General features: G+C 42.0%; 1 protein-coding gene across 1 annotated transcript in view; it reads left to right on the top strand.

Moving 5' to 3' along the window:
• LOC136437072 (prokineticin receptor 2-like) overlaps nucleotides 1–24,261 on the top strand; it is a 63,841-nt gene extending 39,580 nt beyond the window's left edge. Inside the window, exons 3-4 of the mRNA XM_066431540.1 lie at nucleotides 18,913–19,062; nucleotides 20,207–24,261. Of these exons, the coding sequence (XP_066287637.1) occupies nucleotides 18,913–19,062; nucleotides 20,207–20,768 (712 nt within the window). The 3' untranslated portion in view covers nucleotides 20,769–24,261. The remainder of the gene's footprint in view (nucleotides 1–18,912; nucleotides 19,063–20,206) is intronic.
• Nucleotides 24,262–24,308: the final 47 nt, after the last annotated feature.

Below are 24,308 nucleotides of genomic sequence, written 5' to 3'. Positions count from 1 at the left end.
ACCAACATATCCATTTCCCACAAAAACTTTGATTCTCTTATACAACTGGCCAAGGACATTATATAATGTCCTTGAACTGGCTAACCAAGATATGTGGAAAGTACATGGTTTGAAGCAAATAAGTTCCAAACAAAGTCTACAAAGACAGATTGCCTTATTTTCTGAATAAAAAATCAAAGTTGTGATATCATTAAGGCCAAAATGTTCATAATAGACAAAAGAAACAGACCAACGTTTTGGGGGTAGTAATAGATGAAAAATTAAACTCGAAATCCCAATCTCTGCTATAAGTAAAAACAAAATGCTGAAATAATTGATGTTATTGTGAAAATCGAATACATCATCCCTCAAAAGATTCTCACAACTATATAATATGCAACAGTCTTATATAACTTACTGTAACATTGTTTGGGGATGTGCCTACCGTACAATTCTACATCCTCTTATAACTCTCTAAAAGAAATTCACAAGGATAGCAACTGCTTCTGACTTTCGCCGAGATCACATTTTTCTGGCGTTTGAAAGTGCCATTAAAACCCATCATAGCCCACTGTTGTAGTAAGTAAGGAAAGGAAAGGAACATGTAGTAGTCACATGTTCAGTTATTATCTAACTTTAATCTATACTATTAATCATTTGATTATCATTATCTATAGTTATCGTATTCTATGTATAATTTTGCTATATTATAATTCATAATCAAGTTTGAGAAGTATAGACCAGGAGGGCCCAGTATAAGCAAGGACATTATATATAATGTCATTGGTATAACTATAAGCTATATACGCCTTTTCCTCCTCGTAAACCTGTTTTTATATATTGTTTATCGTATTATGTATTATAGATTTTCTTGTTCTGCAAATTAATAAACAAACAAACAAAAAACAAAAAAAACAAGCAAACAGACAAATAATTACTTGTCCCGATGGACTGCCGGCACCCGTAGGGGTACCTCGCGGTGTTCTCACGTTGAGGTCACGGCGACGTTTTGTCCGCGGGGCCCGGGTAGAATTTAAGTCAGAACTAAATTTTTGTCGGGTCCCCGCCGGGCCCAAAAATAGCCCGGTAGCCGCAGGGTGCCCCACGGGGCCACGTAGGAGTCACGCCCGGAAGTGCCAAAAGAAGGCCCGGGAACTACCCGGCAGGGCCCCTTTTTCCAATTGTGACCTAAGCATAACACAGATTGGACGGACAGGCAATGATGAACAAAATAACATATGACTACTCAAGTCTCAACTACTTACACTAAGTTCTAGCTTATTGGGTTCGGCCGCTTTATCCGAGGCAGTGGAAGACGAATGATCCCATTTCTTCTGTAATATGTGATTTTTGTGATGTTAAAAGTAGAGTAGTTTTCTTTTCGTCTGAAAACGTGGAGAAATTAGGATGAAAAATGGTGGCCAATGAACTACAATTAAAAAAGACAGACGAGAAGCTCCATTTTACGGGGGCGTGAGGTCTTCAAACTCTTGTTACTTCATGTACTCGGCCGACTCGGTTGTGTACGAGTCCGGCAATATTTGCCCGCTGTACAAAACGTGCTTGCATATTGCGGACATCATATACAGATTGATGGTAGTAAAGTTGGCTGAATAACATAGAATCCATATAGTTACAATTATTCCTCAAATACGAAACTTACATTTACCAAACAATATCACAGAATCTAAAGAAAAAGTGGTTAGCCTTAAAAACACAATACCGTTAGCAATGATAAGACATGACATACGCAACTACAACCAAAGAACCCATCATACAGCTTTAAGAATAAGCTCAATTCATATTTCTATCAGTCTGTCTGTCTGTCTTGATATTATATTGAAACGTGTAATAGACAATGCTAATTAGACGTTGGATACCAGGTCTTATAGAATCCACCTACAGAGCCATTCTGGAATAACATGATCCCAGATGGTTCGTCATATGCCGGAAATCAATTATCCACCAAGGACACGCCAATATTGCAGCGTTTTTAATACTGCCCGAGACTATGGTGCATCAGTCGTGTGACGCTGGTACCGGTCGGTACAGGTCCATTTTGATACAACAGACAGGTGCTGACTGTGATGTTGGTGTTCTTGGTTTGAATTTCACTGTATCTATATAGCTGGTATAACCGCCCTTCGGCGTAACACACCACCAACTTCGCAGGCGCGCGGCGCGCGGCAGCTGGTTATATTACACTAAACAGCCTGGTATCCCTAACCTTTGCACATGTTGAAATGCAGCTGCCAGGGCCTGTCCCCAGGGGCCCTACATTGGTCTAACACATAAGGGAATAAAGGAATCCAGTAACTTGGTGGAAACAGAAATTTCACTTGGAGTTTTACTGGGTATGTGTTGTCTAAAAGACCTCTCACCAACAGCAGCATTGAACAACAGAAGATTTACATTTTGGTGAAGGTATGGGTTCGTGGAACTCTATATACTAGTTTTGTATGTTGTAGCTATCAAAAGTGCACACAAAACGTTCGAGTTTTACCCACCATCTATTTTCTTCTTTGAAGTATAACGACTTACTGGAGGTTATTGGAGAGATTCAGTGACATGCAAATAGCCGCGTCCGCCTCCATGTTGATGTACCGACGTCACGTGAAAAAGGTCTGTAGAATGTTTGAGCATGTTAGACAGAGATGTGCACAATGAAGGGTACAATTATCCAAATTAGAGCTTAGTTTGCATAATCAATGAGGAAAATCAATATTTGCAGCTTTTTCCATTGCGGGACTGAAATACATATTACATGATGTAGTTTATGCCAGATGGAACATTAACAGATACCAATTATGAATATAAATTTCAAATTTGCATTATTGGTGCAAAAGTGCCATAATTCATCTAAATGGTAAATGATTGGGCTGTCATATTGCGACATGTGTTATTTAAAGGTGTACATGACCAAGCATAGATTATGTTAATGTGGAAGTCATTTAAATAATCGGAATATTTAATGGTGACATGAGGTCTTCGAACTCTTGTTTTGGTTTGGTTTGGTTTGGTTTAACACAGTAACGCTACATGCATTACAAATGTTCAACTCCGCACGATCTTTCTACATGTAGATTGGGACGCACGTCACCGTACATCCTGTACTGCTCATTATCACACTCATGTTATTTCCTCTGCAGCTGTGCGTGAACTTTTCTTTCTGTCAGCCTTGACAGTTCAATCAGGTTGATGGATTCTTTCCTCCGACTAATAAGTGGAATGTACGTGGGGAAGTTTGCGACTGTGGGAAGAGACCTGGTGATATGTTTGCTACTTGTTTTCATCCATGTCTGTTAATGGACTACATTTATTACATTGTAGTCATTTCGTCCCTCACCTCCCCATACAGGCTCTCTTATTTGCTCTCAAATTGGTACCCACGGGCCGGGTTCATCTTTGTCACCTTATTGTTTCAAGATTGTGTCGCTTGTGAGTAAAGCTACGTTCACATACATCGCACGTCGTACCTGCGAGGGGGGTTTTATCCGTCAAGATAGCGCCGTACGTCGTACGTTTGGGAAAAAACGGGTGCATAGAATACATCTCAGTATGTTAATCATCATTAATCGTTTCGACCTGCCCAAAACAATTAAGATCCACCAAACCCTGCTTGACTTATCCTCCTACAACATTTAGATAAAAATGCCAACTGCAGTTCCGTAGGAACCCCTCAGAAGACTTCGAACTTAACCTTTGTTTCCCCTACCTCCAACAACCTACTAAATTTCATCACGATCCATTTAATTTCTCTCGAGTTATGCCACCAACAAACAAATAGACAAACACAAAAGGTCCATTACAGGACCAAAGGAACCCCCCCAGAAGACCCATCTTCGAATTTGACCTTTATCCCCCAAACAGTAAGTTACCTACCATAAATCAGCAACATCCGTTCATGGCATCAAGAGTTATATTGCCAACACCATCACTCCACAAATCCCAACCAAAAATATATCCTTCTGCCTACGGCGAAGGTAATTAGTCTGTCAAGTCTTACTGTACTTCTATTTTGTATCATGTTTTGATACTTGTTGCCATGCATTTTACCGTGTACAATTGTCGTGCAATTAAGTTCTTCTATGAAGTCGTGGTCGCATAAATCGTAGGTACATCGTACGATGGGTATTTTTTTAGCGTACCTATGTCAATCGCAGGTAAATCGCACGGCTCGTAGAATAAGTCATCGCCGAGCGCCATACGACGGAAAATACGGCTAAAAGGTTTTTGAACATGTTCAAAATCTCATCCATCGCCGTGCGATTTTAAGGCCCCAATTCAGGTTTTACTACGACCTTTTTTTGTAATGATGACGTGACAGATTCATAAATTTCGATCGCGTTCTGGCGTTCATCCGAGGACCAACCAGTCCCGTACATTCCCTTAAGTCCAGACTAAACATAGCCGATCATGCCCCCCCCCCACCACTAGCCAACCGGCAAAGCGATAGGTCTGGAGCAGTCTGACCTGTTTGAGGCCACACCTGGTACCTATCTTTTTGCGCCAACATGTCCCAACCATTTCCCAACCAGTACATGACTTATTTAAATGCTTTCTAACCGACTCCCAACCACCAGCCAACAACCAGCCAAGCCATTCCAGACCTTCCGTCCACAGCAAAATATTTTTAACATTTTAAAGACATTCCACTGGCGCAGCCGACCAGTAGCCAACGGTGCCGACCAGCTTCCAACCACAGCCGACCGAGCTCCTAAGCCGCTTCCAACGGGGCCATGGTGGGCGCAACCGGGGACTTACGTAAACGTCAAGTTGTCCAACAGACGATACTGCGGGATGAATACCCTTTTGGTTCCCTTATTACTGTACTTAAAGGTACCTTACGCGTGTGTATCCTGTCCACTTGCGTCGTCTATCGCGTGGAAGTGCTCTGCTCATATGCTGGTTTGCTTTACAATTTAGCATAGATGAGATAGATGCATGCAAAAGCCAAATATTCGTCCATACCTATAGGAACGTGCCAACTGTCCTTTTTATAATTTTATTGCACGGCTGGTCAATTCATTAATCAAATAAAAAAACGTCCAAGACTAAATAAAAAGAAAAAAGCTCCACATAATCAATCGCTAGAAACGTGAAATAGCTCTACGTTTAGAACGGCAGACATGATTACATGGTCTAGTTACAAGGCAGACCGCTTAATGTATCACCTAACACCTTCAATAGACCCCTTTCCAAATACCGCGGCCATTTTGAATCTAGCGCGAGGGCGTGTGGTTCGAGCGCGGGAAAGCGCGGGAAAACTACACACCCGGTAAGTCCGAGCCAGCGGTAATGGCGTCCTCAATAGAAAGCAGCGTTGAGTCATCTTCGGCGGCGAGATGTTCTCCTCCTCGGTGAAATCCATCGATATATTTGCATGGCACAAGTAGATGATATTGTTGTGGACACTTGGACTCGATATCGGCCAGTAAAATTGTGAATTTCGACTACTTTTCCACAGTTCCTGCCGGGATGTTGAGCGCGCGCTACAGTGATAGAATGCAAATATGTTTACACCGCGTGCTTGTAGTTTCCCTAGTAATGTTAGCTTAAGTCGAGAAAAATCCCACAAAACATACACTTTTCGGGCTGGGATCCTTATAGCTACTTAGATAGAAATATACAGAATTTTACCGGTTGTGACCGTAATTTTGGACGATGCCAACTTCGCCTGGGAAAACGCGCGTTGAGAGGGGGTCGTGTGTTTTTGTCTAGCCTTTCTTTCTTTTCTGTCTAGCTTTTCCTTTCTTTCTTGTTACATCTCTCCGCATGGCGATATTTGACATTTCCGCTGAATGCAATCCAACAAAAAAAGACGTGAAAATGTAGGCTTGAGCTCAAGGTCAGTTTGGTTAGGAATTTAGCAGAATTTCGGCGGCTTCTTTTGACGAGTTTTCTGAAATATCAAAACCTAAAGTACGTGAGTGAAGATGGAGTGTTTTCACTTTGCGCCGTAATATCTTTATTTCCGTCGGATGATATTACAGAAACGTGAAAATATGGGTTTGAGGGCTTTGCGAGTAGAAATTTGACGGAACTTCGGTGGCTCTTTTGACTTTGACAATATTTTAGTGCCAAGATTAGCTTGATGAAGTTCGTGAGTGAAAGCAGGGGGCGTGTTTCATTACATCACTTTTCGCGGAAATATTTTAGATTTCCACAGGATGAAACCCCACAAAAAAAGGAAAAATATCGGCATGAGGTCCTTCAGTTCTCAAGTCAATACTATTTAACGTTTTTCGGGTTCCATCCGGGCAACAGATATCTGAAATATTGCCGCGCAAAATGATTTAAAGGATCGTCAGATACAGTGGAAAACACACCTTCACTCACGTACTTGGAGTCCTCAAGACTAAAGTCTTCGTATCCTAAAAGATCGTCAAAAAGCCGCCGGAATGCTGTCAAATTTGTACCCAAAAGGACATTGAACTCAAGCCTATATTTTAACGTTTTGCAGGATTTCATTTGGCGGGAATATAAAATATTGCTGAGCGAAGTCGATGTAACGCTGCACTGAAAACACGCCCCTCCCTCAAACTAACGTAATTTCAAGATGATGTTGGCATTGCCACGACAGCCAAAAGGCTCAAGAGTTATATTCATACCTAAACGTAGCTATAAGGATCCCAGCCCGAAAAGTGTATGTTTTGTGGGATTTTTCTCGACTTAAGCTAACATTACTAGGGAAACTACAAGCACGCGGTGTAAACATATTAGCATTCTATCACTGTAGCGCGCGCTCAACATCCCGGCAGGAACTGTGGAAAAGTAGTCGAAATTCACAATTTTACTGGCCGATATCAAGTCCAAGTGTCCACAACAATATCATCTACTTGTGCCATGCAAATATATCGATGGATTTCACCGAGGAGGAGAACATCTCGCCGCCGAAGATGACTCAACGCTGCTTTCTATTGAGGACGCCATTACCGCTGGCTCGGACTTACCGGGTGTGTAGTTTTCCCGCGCTTTCCCGCGCTGGAACCACGCGCTCTCGCGCTAGATTCAAAATGGCCGCGGTATTTGGAAAGGGGTCTATTCCTGCTCAGAGGCGACACGGGCGGATAATTCCTTTCGTGACCAAGACAGGCCCGTGTTTACTACTCTGCGAGCGAACAGAAATGCACTCAGCAAGACGAGGGACGGAGTCATTATTTGCCAATTCATCAAAATACATAATTGACGGGCACAAGTAGCAACAACATCCTTCTCAGAGGCAACACAATCCTTGCATATGACCTAGATGAACTCATGGTTAATAGAGAGCAAATAAGAGTACACACGGGAAGACGAGAGACGCGTCCACTGCTTGCCAATTCATCAAAAGACGTAATCGACACAAATTGCTTATGCCAGCTAGGAAAGCATACATTGTAAATCGCACGGTGATCGCTTGTAAATCGTAGGTAAAACTAGACCTCCGTATCCACAACATCTACACACCTGCAAAAAATCATGAAGATCCATCAACGTTTCCGTCACTTTTTTTTTTGCCTACATACAAACACAAAAAATGCAAAGTCCGCTGCAGTACTGTTGAAAAACGCAAGGTAAACTATTTTCGAACTTGACCTTCCTTTGCACAACCAATACACCTACCAAAGGTTCAAATTGAGCAAAGGTATAGGATTGTCAGACCATGTACCAGACTTAACGAGTTTTTTTCTGATAATATACTTTCTTTCTGATAGAAAATACTCCTGATATGCCATTTTATTTACTTCAAACTGTTCCCTTGGCAAACTGAAAATAAAGGCAGGATAGGACTGAGGTGTGATGTAATTATGAATCCACGTGTATATAGCCATCAAATAATTGTATGCATCACCTGTGTGTGGTACTGGATCTGACACGTGGAAAATCAAAACTTGGAAGCAGGCTCTTCTGCGGGCGCGCTGTTTTCTGGTTGCTTTTCCGCTCTGATGGTTACACTTTGCATCAACATCGGCAATATCAGAGAAACTGAAACCATCAGAACATGGTCGAAATTTATGGATTTTTCACCTTATCATTAAAAGAAGACCGTAGTAAAACCATGGGCAGTAGGCCTCAGCTCCGCGGATTCAAACAATAGCGAGTTTGTCTTCCCCGCTGAGCAGTTGCGTAATCCATCCTGACCCATAGTTATGCAAATACTCCCGACGGCCCCCCGTCGTCCTATACGAGACAGCCGCTTCGCGAGGAATTCGCTTGGCGCCTGCGGCGCTGTGGGGCGTCCTTCGGGCGCGCACCTTCGGGCGCTCTTCGGGCGACGTCGGCTTTCGGGTAAGTTTGGGATCCGCCCAGCCTATCACCCGATATCCCGGTATATATTCGGTATATATATAGTACAAACTCTCCTTCCGAGACCTACAGCCTATGGTAAAACCTGACTTTGGGGCTGCAAAAATGGTACGACGACGGATGAACTTTTGAAAGTGTTCAAAATCCATTTAAGATGTATTTTCCATCGCATGACGCTCAGCGATGGTTAATTTTACGTGCGATTGACCTGCGATTGACCTGCGATTGACCTAGGTACACTCACAAAACCCATCGTACGATTTACCTACGAGGTACATTGTACACGACTTTATATATTCAAACTATTGTAACCGGTTTTTCCCAAACGCACGACGTACGGCGCTATCGATATGACGGATAAAACCCCCATCGCAGGTACGACGTAATTTAATGTTATACGCTACAAAACAGTTACTCAAACAAACGGAAAGATTTTGGGAACGGTTATACGTTTCAGGTAGCATCCACTACCGTATATCTAATCTTCATCGACGCTTTTGGTAGTATCTTTTTTCAAAGATCATAAAGTCTTAAGAGCCAATGTCTGTAAGGATCAAACAATAGTGGTCACGGTCAAAATATCGATTTGGCTTATATTTTGCACAGAGATCGTACTTGGTCCACAACCCCTGAAAATAGCTCTCTTTCCGCTCAACACTCATCGTTGCCATGGCAACAGCCCGATCAAGTTTTGGGGCCATTTTGACTGATTTTTGTATGGTGACAACATGAAAATTGGCAAAGTTTAGAGCACGCTCACTGCTAAATGCTTTAACGTAGCAGAAAACTAGAAAGGATCAATTTAGAACAATGCTTAAACTTCTAGAGAAACGGTGTGATGTTGATGTACAAATATATTTGAGTACTTGGGTATCCTCAAAACAATACGATGTCTTACTTTAAGCCTTGCTTTAAGGCTACAAAAAACTATGATTTTGCCTAACTTCGAGACGCTATAAGTCATCGAGCCGTAAAATATTTTTCTTGAAATTTATACGACATATAGATACATGAAATAGCTACTAATTGAATACTTGCAAAGTTTGGGTTTTTGTTTTGATAGCCTGTAGTTGCTACCAGAAGTAGGCCATTTTTCGTGATTTCAGAAAATATGTGATTTGTCCTAACTTTGACCAAGGACATTATAATGTCCTTGCTTTGACATACAAAATACAAACTCAGATATCTGTGCAGTTTATTTTTCTGTGAAATGTAGACCCGAGTGTCTGAGAGTAGGTCATTTTTTTGCACTTGTCCTCAAATTTGATTATTTTTGGCTGTCTTTGAAGTAATGAAAATACCAAAGTGAGATTTTTTTCTGATTCAACATTTTATCAGATGTGAACCTTAATGCTGTTTATCAACTGGACATTTTCAAAGCCTGGGTTCTTGGTTCATCAATGTGAGGCAGTCCCTGAAAGTAGGTCATTCTTTGCACTTGTCTCAAAAATAGGATTTTCGGATGTCTTTTTCAGATGATTTTTTTAGATTTCTTTTCATCAAATGTGGACCTTAGTGCTGTCTATCAGTTGAATGGTTCTAACAGCTGGGTTCTTGTTTCATTGCTGCGTGACTGACCCAGAAAGTTGGTCATTTTTACACTTTTCTTCAAACTTGAATGTTTGTCTGTCTTTGAGCTGATGAAAACACCAGTGTGTGTGTGTGTGTTATTATGCTTGGAAAGGCTAGCAAAAATTGATGGCATTATGTTTCGATAATCGATGGCCCTTTCTAGATCTTCTTGATGTAAAATTTAATCTGAGAAGGTTCATTCTTCTTTGGAAATAGGGCATGGCATCGTTAATGATATTGACAATATTACAACTTATCCACAAGGCCTACGATTCGGCTCTAAACAGGGAGATGTGAAATGTCGTTTTCAACACGGTTCACTTGTTGTTTTAGCATGGATTTTGGCGGTCTGTAATCTCAAATGATGTGCTTTATATTGCGGTAGTTTAAAGCTTCAAAAGGTTTTGATTCCGACAATATTTGACTCTAATTCCAGCATGTGCTACAATGAACTCAATGAAACCATGACAGGTGGAACCATATCCGTAACATATTTCGATGACGAATCTTTCTTTCTTCAATCCCAAAACTACTTCTGGAAACAATACAGTCTGATAACGCAGTCTAGTTCAGGCATTATCCACGGTGATAAGAACACAACGTAATTACTTCTCCTGTTGGAGGGCATCGTAACCCACAATCCCGCTCAGAGATGTGGTGTTATTGTCTGTCACCACAGGTTATGAACTACAAGCACCCTGGAAGGCAGTACTATATACAGTACCGCTGGCATTCCGATGCAAGTCTTTAAATGGCGAACTTCCCAGATAAGTGACAGGGGAAATAACATTGTAGCAATTTGAGGCCATGATTTCTTCAGATAAATGAAGACCTTTTTTTCTACCCGTCTTCGGTAGAGACTCCTGTTAACTTTATAGTTGGGATTAAGAGGTTCATCTCAGAACTTCAGAGGCACTTGAACTTCTCCAACACGCCCAACCATGAAGGACAGCCTACGTCAATTGACTGCGTGCCGTTGGTTTGAATGACACAATTTGGAGTATCTCCCTAGCTGAGTGATCATCAGAAGATTAAATGATGTATCATTCCATTATTTGGATCATTGGATTTTTAGGATATCCTTTCTAGCCGAGCGATCATGAGGTTGGAATCAAAACAGTTTCGCCGCAGACCAAATTACCTCGACGACAAGATGACCTAATATTACATTTAATCTGATTTAATTCACTTGTTAACAAATAAAAGTTCCGCGACCTCATACTTTCGCCGAATAATATCAAAATTACCGACTGATGCAAGTATCACTTTTCCGCCATTCACCAATATGGTGCTATATAGCATTTTCTCATCAATCATTCAAATTAGGTCTTCATTTGCCGAAATGATATTTATCGATATTCCCCTCTTTTCCAGTGACATTCCACATGTTTGAATGTCAATGACGGATAGACATCCAGGTATCAAATACAATATAAAACAGTTACTCAAGAAACTTTTTGAAAAAACAGTGTATTTATATACAATCAAATATACACATTAGCTCTTGTTTTGTATAATTAGCATCTCATTATGTCAATCATTGAATTCACTCACGCTATCTTGAAATAGCAAACATAAACTTTTAAAAATCGCATCATTGAGGTTCTCACAGGCTGTCATCCTAAGAATGTGCATCTCATTATGTTGATTGTCACCTATGGTACCTATATACCAAAAACAAGGAAAATCCATCAATCCCTGCTTGAGTTATCCCCTCAAAAGTAACAAACAAAAAGGCCCACTGCATTTCTAAGCAAGCCACTAGGTGGGTCTAAACTTATATATCACGTACTCACTGCCCCAAGAGCTAACGTTGGGTAACCTAAATTCGGGATTTTTCCGATAATGGTTGACTAAAATCAATCTAGCAGAACAATAAACCATCCTTTTTTTCTATTATTCTGTCAGTATCATGTACTATCTTTGCACTAATCATGTATATGGTAGATTTTGTCTCTAGTCGTGCTGACACCATAATATTTCAACTTGAAACTACCGTCCGCCGCACGCACAATTACGGTGCTGTCGGACAGGGGGGCACATTAATTCGGGAGAGAAGATTCGTCTTGAATATCTTACCGCTAATCACATTTTATACAGCAGCTATTCGTTCCATCCTTGGCTTGAGGAGAGTGCTATGGATATAGACGTGTCCAAGTAAAAAAAAATACACGAAAAAACGGCCGTACCGCACACATCAGGCATTCGATTACATCCCGTTTGTTGAGTCGGTAGAACGTCACTCAAAGTCGATCCCCACCGTCATGGCAACGTGTACATTATTCATGGCAAGTTAGCTGGATGCCGTAGCAATGGTTATACTACTATGTCCATGTGTTCCTTGTTGTGTTAGGAGCAAACTTTGAGGAAAATATCGTCCTCAGTCCACTATCACACGCAACATTTAGACAAAAAAGTGTTCCTCACAAACCTTTTGTCGTCTGCTTGACGACATGATTCTGGGTAACAATATGGCGGCGGGAAAATACACGTGCCGTAGGTTGTAGCAACAAAGAGGAGTTTTGATGATTGATCACACTTAGAATCCAGTTGCAGGTTAGCAAAAGAGATTGTAATAAGTTGTCTTGTAAATAATTGTGTTTAGCAGGCAGGAGATGTGACATTTGTCTTTTAAACCAGCGAACAACCGTGCAGTGTGAGTCTCCCACGAAGCCCCCAGACTCTGTCAATAAGGGACGGAGAGTTTTTGACGTCGCCAACTTCTAATGCATGGTTATCGAAGCTTTTCAGACAGTGTTCTGAATGCGTTAGTCTGTCAAGTTTGCATTTCTAGCGGTATTACTGATGTTGCATCTACCACATATCCCTAAATACCCCGTTTTCGAAAAATCCCGAATTTAAGTACCCCACGAATTTATGTTACCCAACGTTATACACCACTTGAAAATCATGACCATAGCTCATGCAAGAAGTTTGACTACAAGCTTTCAGCGGATTGATAAACTTTCCTCATTATTATGAAAATTAGCTCCTAATTTGCATAATAAGTGGTCAATTATCTGAAGCATTACCCAAACTATCTACATGCTATAAATTATGATGATCCGTCTATCCCTGCTGGAGTTATTTGTCTCCAAATGCAACAATAAAAAAGCAAACTGCAGTTCTAGATAAGGCAGCTAGGAGGCCTTAATTTCAGCCACTTACTTCCTTTCCCGATCCCAGAAGCTATCTACCACTTAAACAAATTTGGCCTGAAGCTATGAAGCTCTCTAGCAGTACCTTAAATACTCGCTAGAAGGCCCATTATCGAACGTGATCTTCCTCTTCGACACCCCTACCCATCCACTAAATATCATGCACAAGTGACACAACCGTCAACAGCTCCTCGAGTTACGCTGTCCACATACAAACTCACACACATGCAAAGTCCACTGCAGAGTTCTTTCTTTTCAACGTCAATTCTCAGAGAAGCCCACGATACTTGCATTAATGTAAAGTTCCTGAATATGCTCCTGCGCGGAACATCTAGAAAACATGAGAGCTGACAGATCAACACAACCGGTCGATGTCTTCTGCTTCGTGGAAACCTTCCTGAATGGCCAATAACAGACTAAACATTTTCTGCCACAAGCAACGGCCTTTAGAACAGACAGAAATGGAACAGGAGGAGGGGTGATGAACACAAGACGTCAATCCTACACAGCTCCATATTTCAGAGATGGACTGGAGTGCATACATGTAGCTACCACAGTCACCAAACTATCGACCACAGTCAACAGCATTAACATCTACAGACCACACTCCTTGCCTGAAGCAGCCTTTATCGATAGACTACAAAAACTTCATACATCAACTTCCAAGTGACATCTTGACAATTATCCTTGGTAATTTCAATTTCGACCTCTTCCTCCACAAATCCTTATAATCCGTAACGGGACAGTTCAAGCTCCACTGACAATAGTACACTTCTAGATCACGTTTACGTCCGAGGACATGTACAAAACAGTATCAGAGTTACTGTAATAGACACATACTATACAGACCACGACATGGTCTGTGTTGCCTTGATATAACAACAAATTGCTACTTAAGGTAATACTGCCCATACACACAAAGCTACATTTTTGACATGTTAACGCTTGGCACATATAATTCAAACGCTCTTCTTACAACAGCAATCATACTTACCTAGGCATTGATTGTAACATACATTTCTTATCTAACTTGCAAACTACTATACCCTGTACATAAACACACATGTCAATTGATACACTCAACTTAATATATGAGGTAACATTTATAAACATGATAGATTTAAGAACTCTATAAAAACACCGCTCTCTGCACTCTTTATAGAAACCCTTGCTTATTCGGCGAAGATATGTGTTCGTGGAACTCTAGTTAAAATAATGAGATGCATTCTATGCAAATCAGGTCCTTCTTTACATGATTAATTTGGAAAAGCTGTAATTCCCTTTCAATGTGCTGTTTTTTGGATGACGACCTATATACGAGGACACATGGTCACAGTGAAAGGCACACATGTGGGCAGTGCTTTTCACAATGGCGCCTCAAGACATATGAACTGAGAACTGTAACATAGAGAGGAAAACATATAAGGCTATAATCTACTTCATTGATGAGAAAATGCTATGATTCCAAAGTTGTAAATGACGGTAATTTGATACTTGCATTCGGAAGTTAAATGAAGGTGAACATCATCATACATTACTTATGCATTCCATAACACACCTTTCAAACACATCTTTTATTCATGTTAACACCATTCGACGAAGGTATGGGATCGCCGAGCCCATGACTGTTGTGCTCTGGTGTCTATGGATGCTTGCTTCTTGCAATTGATAATCACGTAGGATTTAAGTAGGATAGACACGGCTATAAGAGTTGACTCCAATCTTTATTGTTGTGCTATTCCAGCATGCTGTGCGGAGTGATATCTGTGACAGTGCTGTGCTTAGCGTAAAGTAGTCCGGACAAGTCCCCCTAGATGAAATCATCTGCATGATGCGATAATTTAGTACAAATAATGTAACAATGACATTTAACAATTACATTTAACAGATTAGTGCGTATTACAGAATTAGAAATGATTCATCAAAACGCCTAAAACAGTTGCTCAAGCAACTTGATAAAATTGTGAAACAGTCAGACGTTTCAGACAGCATCCGCTATCTTTCGTCAGTTACTAAGGAAAGATCTGTCAGAGCCAGGTTTTATACCAAAACTCTGAATAGATATACTAATGAAGTGAAGATAATTTCAGATGGCTCAGAATAGTAAGTCAAGACAAGGTTGTATGCTCGTGTTTGTTTTAAGGAGATAATGTTGTTCGTCGGGGGTGGGGGCAGCATGCTATCCCAAGTGCCTGAAAGTTTGACACGTAGACCTCCTTTCCTGTTTAGGGTGCTGTATGTGGGATTGTACATTCGCTCATATATTACTTCTTTAACTCCCCCGTTCGAACCAACGGGGTTCAAGGTCTAGGATATCTGTGGATTCTAGATTGAATGAGTGTCCTGGGTTGTGTTGTAAATGGTGCGGGTACATGGCCGAGGAGTAGCCATTTGTGCTCTCTCTGCAATGTTCTCTGTACCTTTGTCTTAGTGGCCGACTAGTCTCCCCAATGTTCATGTTATTGCAGTTGGGTTCCTCACATTTCTGCAGCTGTTTGTAGATGACATTGGCTTTGATACCTTTGTGTGATCGGTCTTTTTGATGTTTTGCCTGAGGCTTGAGTGTGGTTTGAAGTTAGTGGCAATGTTGAAGTTTTTGAAGAGTCGTCTTAGTTTTCCCGACACTCCTCGGACGTACGGAATGAATTTGTCGTGACTTCATTAGTATATCTATTCAGAGTTTTGGTATAAAACCTGGTTCTGCCTGCAAGTCGCGACGCCTAGGAATAGACCTTTACCGCGAGGACATACCTTCTGTCAAAGCAGCGTTATCAAAAGTGTTACGGAGGATTGTGATTGTGGGCAGCAGTGGTAACAAACTAACAGTCTCATCATTGGCGTAGTCTCGCTGGGCAGCCTTGGCTGTATGTGGTTCCAAGTAAGAAATCAAAGTTAGAAAACCTAGTTGTGTTACGCCGTATCAATTATTTCTTGCAGGTCAGGACAGCAGGCTCTCTATCTCTCTATCTCTCTCGCGCGCACGCTGCCACCTTCTCTCCCTCTCAAGCTTAGCTCCATAGTATCTCTTATCTCAACGAGCCCATGCCCATGAGGATACGGCTTGTTCCAACACAACCGTCCCGTCAGTATCATTCATCCCCAATCTACATGCAGTTTGCCACTCCACCATAGGACAGCCCATTAACGCAGTCGGTCCTTTGAAGTCAAAAATTCCACTTGATGATCTATTGTCGTCTGTAGAGATCATCAGATACGAGTTCTCGCAACTGCAAAGATCCAATGATGCATTCATGAGACCTCTGTTCACCCAGGAGGCTGATAAGGAAACATAACGGCGATGAATGTCTTTATCGTTGTACGTGCGGCAATCGTCCTCAAGGGAAATTTGCCTGTGCCTCGCCGGTACGGTTTCTCTGGCCTCGAGGGGTCAGGTCTGCTATAACGACTTCGTGCCAGAACAATTTCAGACTAAAAGGATCCATTACGCTATATCGGCTTCATTACAGGAGAATACTTTTCATTCTCAGTACAGTCAGACGGCTTAAGGCCAATGTTGAACCGCAGACATAAATACGTAACACAAGTATCGGGATGCTAACAATTAACAATAAACGTGAATATTACAGAAAACCTTACTGGGGTACTATTGGTTTATCAGACCTTATTCTAGGTAGTTCATAATTGGTACTGTATATATAATTTATAACCACCGCAAAATCAAATGCATTTACAGTAATTACCAAATAAGACGTTTAACAAAGTTGAAAGTTGTCTTTGTCTGCTGTACTAAGTTTGTCATACTGTACATTTATGTTGACATGGCCCATGAATGAATGAATGAATGGTTTTCAATATGTTGCAATTTTCAAATAAGACGTTTTACAAAAGTTAGAGGTTGTCTTCGTCAATGATTTATAGATCAACAATGACTATCAAAGCAACACACCAGTACTACAATGCCTTACAAATCTACAAAGCCCTAAACAACAAACTGCCACCCTACATGCGCCAGATGTTTGTGTACTGCAGAGACCAAAGTACACGGACAACCAGACAAATCACAAGCAGTCAGCTCGTTGTCCCCAAACCCAAGCGAGAGACCGTTAGAAGATCGGTAGCCTACCGCGGACCAAATGTCTGGAACAGCCTACCGCCAGACACACGTACGGCTCCGAATCTGACTTCCTTTAAGAGACTCTTGATAACGGAAATGAACAAAACGAACGGACACGGACCATGAATCAGCTTTCGCCCTACTATGTTATATTTTGGAGCTATTGTATATTGTTGTACCATAGTACCGATGATGACGATGATGATGTACCATAAATATGTAATTATATATGTTGATAGAGTTATTATAGGACTCAAATGACTGTATATCTCTACGCCAAAAAGCAATTACTCAAACAACTGGATATGATTTTGGAAACGGTCAGACGTTTCAAGTAGCATCCACTACTTTTCGTCAGTGCCTGTGAGCAAGATCAGTTGAACAGCAGGTTTATAACCACGAACTATGAATTGATATGCAAATAAGGAGAAGACCAATTTTTAGATAGTCCAATAGAAATATCTCTGTTATATTGTATCTGACCCTTACCTCTTCCGTCATGACCTCTATGAACAGCGGCCTGCGTGCCGATTTGAGCTTATCATGAATAAACAAGGGTTCAAACAAACAAACAAACTAGCAGCTTAAAAAGTATGGTTATTGGATTCAGAACCTTGAAAAAATGTCATGGTCATTTAGATATACGCCCCCTCCCCTCTAGAACTTTAGACATACGCCTTCCCTCTAGAACTCTCTACCAGAAGAATCACCGATTCTAGCAGATCGGAGTCTCTACCCTAACATATGCATGTATTTCTTTGGCTAGTTAAGCCATCCTGATTGTATGTCCCCCTGTAGCCGAACAAGTAAAACCATGAAACTTAGGGGAATATAGTTGCTGTAATAGTAGTGGGAAGTTATTACTGCTAAATAGCTTGAACTATTAAGTGATAGAATTGCAAAATAGACATTCCCGTAGTTTCTGTTTATCTGTTTGTCTGTTATTTCAGCATAACCAGTAAACCGCCTCTAGACGTAACACACCAGCCTTGTACGTAATTAAGTGAGTACAAACTGCGTTAGGCCAGACTGTAAGGTTTGATCCACTCACATTTGGAAGGACCCCTACTCTTTTCGATTGGTGCGGTGGGATTTATAACGTGCTCAAGTGTGGCTGTCCTCCAACACTGGGCCTCCGGCTGTACGTCCCATCCGAGAGGACGTCCCTAATCTGAGATCATCTTTTTGCCTGAGTCAAGTCAGGAAATAGAATGAAGTGCATTTTCTAAGGGCACTGCACTGGGGCCTGCTAGGGATTTGAACCAAGAAACTTTAAGTCTTAAGTCACAAAACCACCTTATCTTTAGAGTACAACATTCCAAGTTGTTGAAAAAAAAGACCTTCTAAAGAGCTGGAGGCACAGTTTTCTCAATGAATGAAGGACACTAACGGATTTAAAGCATGTTCTTCTGAAGAGTTGAAGGGCACGGTTTTCTAACGGGTTTAGGGCATGGACTTCAAACGGATATAAGACGACGATCTTCTGAATATTTGAAGGACGTGGTTGTCTTTTAAAAGGAGTCTCCTAATAAAAAGTGTTGAAGAATAGAACCATAATGCCATGTAATTTTAACGGCACATTTGGAACTCAAGTGCGTGTGCGATTTTTATCTGTGGATCAAAGTTAAAGATCTGGTTGTTAACTTGCAATGTCTTTTGTAAGTTACTCTGACCAGGTAGCCATTCACACAAAGGTCCAGTTATAAATGTAGATAATATTTTGCCCGATTCTGGGTATGAACTATTCCCTAAGGACGCCTTTGTTGTTATCGTAAATTTGCTATCTCCCTCCTGATCTAAGATGGTTGTTGTGACTGAATGTTTGTTTTGCCGCTGCAGGTACAAGACTTACTACATCTTCATCCTGGTCTGTGAGTTCGTCCTGCCCGTCGTCATCATGTCCTACTGCTACATCCGCATCGCCTGTAAGATCTGGAACCGGAGCGTGCCCGGCCACCACACACAATCTCAGGAGGAAGCCATCATCAGGTAGAATACACACGCTAGTGTACCTGACAAACAAACAAACAAACTTGACCTATAACAACAGGGTTTTCGTAGACCTTTAGGGATAGGATACAGACATTAATCGTGATAAGGGGGGATACAAATTCAGTGACGTCTGGGAACACACCTATCCTTGGTGCTGAACACCATCCTCGCACAGGTAAACACACCTGTCCTTGGTGCTGAACACCATCCAAACACAGGTAAACACACCTGTCCTTGGTGCTTAACACCGTCCTCACGCAGGTTAACAAACCTGTCCCTGGTGCTGAACACCATCCACACACAGCTAAACACATCTGTCCTTGGTGCTGAACACCATCCTCACACAGGTAAACACACCTGTCCTTGGTGCTGAACACCATCCTCACACAGGTAAACACACCTGTCCTTGGTGCTGAACACCATCCACACACAGGTGAACACACCTGTCCTTGGTGCTGAACACCGTCCTCACACAGGTAAACACACCTGTCCTTGGTGCTGAACACCATCCTCACACAGGTAAACACACCTGTCCTTGGTGCTGAACACCATCTACACACAGGTAAACACACCTGTCCTTGGTGCTGAACACCGTCCTCACACAGGTAAACACACCTGTCCTTGGTGCTGAACACCGTCCTCACACAGGTAAACACACCTGTCCTTGGTGCTGAACACCATCTACACACAGGTAAACACACCTGTCCTTGGTGCTGAACACCATCCACACACAGGTAAGCACACCTGTCTTTGGTGCTGAACACCATCCACACACAGGTTAACAAACCTGTCCCTGTTGCTGAACACCATCCACACGCAGGTAAACACACCTGTCCTTGGTGCTGAACACCATCCACACACAGGTAAACACACTTGTCCCTGTTGCTGAACACCATCCTCACACAGGTAAACACACCTGTACCTGTTGCTGAACACCATCCACACACAGGTATACACACCTGTCCTTGGTGCTGAACACCATCTACGCACAGGTAAATACACCTGTCTCTGTTTCTGAACACCGTTCACGCACAGTTAGATACACCTGTCTGTGTAGAAATGTCATAGGAATTCAGATTTCGTCGTAATGAATCTTCCAATATTTAGACTTATCATGTTTTTTCAATTATTTCCTGACTAGATCGAAGAGACGCGGTGTCCGTCTGCTCATCATCATCCTGATCCTGTTCGTGCTGTGCTGGGGACCGTTCTACGGCTACGCCATCGTCCGGGACTTCTTCCACGACATCCTGTCCAAGACCGAGCTGAACTTCACCTTGCACTTCGTCATGGAGTCCTTGGCGATGTCCAACAGCATGATCAACACCATCGTCTACACGGCCATGAACGACAACGTCCGCAAGTACATCAAGAAGCTCTTCAAGGAGCTGAGGGACAAGTGGCGGAACCGGAAGCACCGAAGGGTGGGCATCACTCCGGTGAACACTGTCAGCACCATCGCCGTGGCATTTGAGAATGGCGGCCGCTCCAGCCCGAGGGACCAGGCGCGTGCTCTTCTCGGGTCCGGGGATCCTACCCGTGTCGTACCGATGTCTGGTCCGAGGGACCTGGCTCAAGCCGTCCGGGGCTCCGTCGACTTCCAGTACAGACCGGGGCGGATGACCGGGCAGGGCCACAGGACTGTCGTCGCACCGCTCGAGATGCAGACACACAGCGAGTTGTCATCTGTGGAGATGGTGTAAGAAATATCACCAAAAACACTATGATTGACTTGTATAAAAGATTACGAAGGTGAAAGAAATGTTAAGTTATGGAACTACTTTCGAGAAACGTTTTAAGCATGAGACATAAGCCGTCGTAACATAGAATGTTAGAGAAATATAAAGAAATAAGAAATCAATGTACACCTGGAGAAATCTTAAGAACGAGGCACAGGGCTGTCCGTGTTCTCCCCCGCCCGTTCAAAGACGTTTCATCCCGTCGGGTTCGCTAGTTCGTAGCGGTGACGCGGGGATTTCAGGCATATTCTTCTAAACCCTTTTTAGAAATGTTGTACGAGATTCGTCCGTGAGGGAAGATGGGGTATTTAAACCTACTAATCCTTAGAAATATGATCAGTTTATACCTTGGAGAGACCCTTCATTCCAAGAGTGTCACTGCCAGTTTGGGGCACTAAATGCTAAAATCATATTTTCCTCCCTATCAGGAAGGGGAATTATAATCATATTTCCCTCCCTATTCGGGAAGGGGAAATATACATATCTGTCTGTCCGTCTGTGCGGGCGTGTATCTCTCTATATATACATATATATACATATATAACATATATAGTATATATATATATGTATATATATACTTATGTATCTATGTATACATATGTTTATATGGAGAGAGGCTGTGAGTGAGTCTATGCGTGCGCGTGTGTGTGCGTGTGTATGTGTATGTGTGTGTGTGTGGCTTGTGTGTGTATGTGTGTGTGTATGTATGTGTGTTCATGTGTGGTGTGTGCCTGAGTGTGTCTGTGTGTATGTGTATGTGTGTGTGTGTGTGTGTGGCTTGTGTGTGTATGTGTGTGTGTACGTATGTGTGTTCATGTGTGGTGTGTGTCTGTGTGTGTCTGTGTGTATGTGTGTGTGTTCGTGTGTGTGTGTGTGTGTGTGTGTGTATGTGTGTATGTGTGTTCATGTGTGGTGTGTGCCTGTGCGTTTCTGTGTGTTCTGTGCGCTTCCCCTAAATCCTTAGATGATTTTGCCCCCATTCCATCATTTAAGTTTGATTCCACCTGTACAGAAGGCGTGCCATCGTTTTCTTGCTTGCTCTGCAAAATGAATCATGCATTTTGCATGCAGTGCTTTATCGGCAAAAAATATTTTAACATCCACATCGGGCAAATATGGCAATATCGGTGCAGGTTTGCCAGCATATTCAGTTTTCCTTAAACTTTTTGTTGGGAGGGAGGGTGACTCTGTACAGCTATACTATATTGAACCAATATTGTTTTTTGCTCTATGATATCGTCAATTGTAGTAAATAGTTGTTCTATAAGGTCCAGTTGTTTAAGTCTTCATCCTAATAACTATTCCCTACCTGAATAACCAAGATTCAATCTTTTTAGAACAATAATGTCCAACGTAAGATACAGGCACTGTTCAACAACATGTGCGACCATAAAGCCCTTGTTACAAATTCACCCCCTCCACCCGACCGAGGCTATAGTATCCCGACCTCTAGCCGCAGACTGCCGAATCTCTCCTGACTAAACCCCGACTGATTGCAGAACTGCTAACGAATTGAACTGGACATATTTAGCGACTTTCAAAAGAGGGGTCATTTTCGTTTTTGATAAGAAAATATTCTATTCTTCTATGTTGTTAATATCAACGAGAGATCGAAATCGAATCATGGCTAACTTTAATACGGATTTTAATGTTCTACTTTGCTTTTGGTCGTGTGAAGGTCGGGGTGATTCGCCCACGTTCCGATAGTAGTCGGTTGGGAATGAGTTAGCAAAGATTTGTCTACGGCCTTGGGGTGAGTCATGGGTAGGTTGGAAACTAGTTGGGAGTAAGTCAGCAGTGGTTCTGGCGTGGTTAAGGTTCTAATTTTACAGCTGATTTACTCCTGAATACCAGCCGAACACTAGCCGACCGCACCAAACACCAGCCGAACATCAGCCAACCCATTCCAGACCCTCCGTCCAGAGCCGAATGTTTAATTTTTTTCAAACATTCGGCTGGCGCAGCCGAACACCAGTCAACTCAGCCGAACACTAGCCGACTCAGCCGAACGCCAGCCGACCACAGCCGACCTAGCTCCCGAATCACTCCCGAATCACTCTAACCATGGTCGGGAGAGAGTCGGGAGGCCATGTTCGGCTATGTGTAACCGGGGCTCAACCCTGGCTTAAAACATTCGGCTGACGCAGCCGACCGGTAGCCAACTCGTGCCGACCAGCTGCCAACCACAGCCGACCTTGCTCCCAACCGACTCGCTACCATGGTTGGGGGAAGGTCGGCAGGCCATGGTCGGCTATGTGTAACCGGGGCTTAAGCTACAAAATCGTCTTATGTTGCCCTGTATGTTAAATGATAAACTTCTCCTGTACGTAAAAAGGTAACCTTATTACCTTGTTACCTGGTTACAGGTTTTTTCGCTACATTGTCATTTCGCTACAGTCCTTTTCGCTACATGGCAAGTCGTTTCGCTACATAAATGTTCTTTCTATAGATAGACTGCACAAAAACCTTAACAAACACAACATTTAATATCAATGGTTTAATTGTCTTGACTCTTGAGACTTGTATTTACAAGAACTTAACGTAATCTGTAGTACGTTTGTAGTATATATCGTTACAAATAAAGTAATGATATACTTCCTAAGATGTGCATTTAATGTGCACTCCTTACATATCTATTTCAAGAGAAGATATCTGTTATAAAAAGTATTATGAGAATTCTGTGAGGTCTTAGTTGATGGAGTAGCATATGAAGTAACATTCATGTCTCTGAATGTGACAAAGCTGTAGACGTAGGGAACTGGTGCGTATGCAAAGATCGTATGCAAAGATGTTGACCTGAACCGACTGACGTATTTGTAAGTTAACAATAAACAAGGTTTGTCTTGAATGAGAAGTCCAATATAACCCTCTTCTGTGAAGGATCCTAGTCTGGTTTCCGTCATGTTGTACACTGTCATAGTATTCGGATTCGTAACGGGAAATGTTAGTGAAACGTAGTAACAGAAATATGTAGTGACGATAGACTTTAATGTAGAAATAAATAACAGAGTATATCTTTACTGGTATCAGTGTTGTTTGGTGTTGAAGGGATTACGTCATAGGGAATACATGTAGATGGTGACCAAGCAGAAAAGGTTTGGTGTAATTTGTCACATTACTGAAGATCGCTGGACCATATGTACTTGTATGAACAACGGTAGGTAATAACATTGGACAGACAGAAGTGAAAACTATGTGTCTATTGTCTAACGCATTATGTTCAAGAGCAGAAACAAAGCGTGTATTTTGTGTTAGACATTAAACGGACAGAAATAAATGATAATGTTGTAAGATTGAAATAGTAAGTAGCAAAGTGCTGCGATGTAACAAGACTGTGTTTAGAGATGATATTGCTAATTATATTTTTAACCAGAACATTTGTGGAAACGTTTTAACGGGGTGGTTCCTCAATGCCGCATCTTTGATCGAACGAAGGAATAAAGAAAGTATGACCGTGGCTTTATTTGAATGTCGCCTCTCTTGACAAATAGATAGTACGTCTCC

This window comes from Branchiostoma lanceolatum, chromosome 6, assembly GCF_035083965.1.
Source record: "Branchiostoma lanceolatum isolate klBraLanc5 chromosome 6, klBraLanc5.hap2, whole genome shotgun sequence".
Taxonomy (NCBI): domain Eukaryota; kingdom Metazoa; phylum Chordata; class Leptocardii; order Amphioxiformes; family Branchiostomatidae; genus Branchiostoma; species Branchiostoma lanceolatum.
This window is presented reverse-complemented; position numbering and strand designations above follow the sequence as displayed.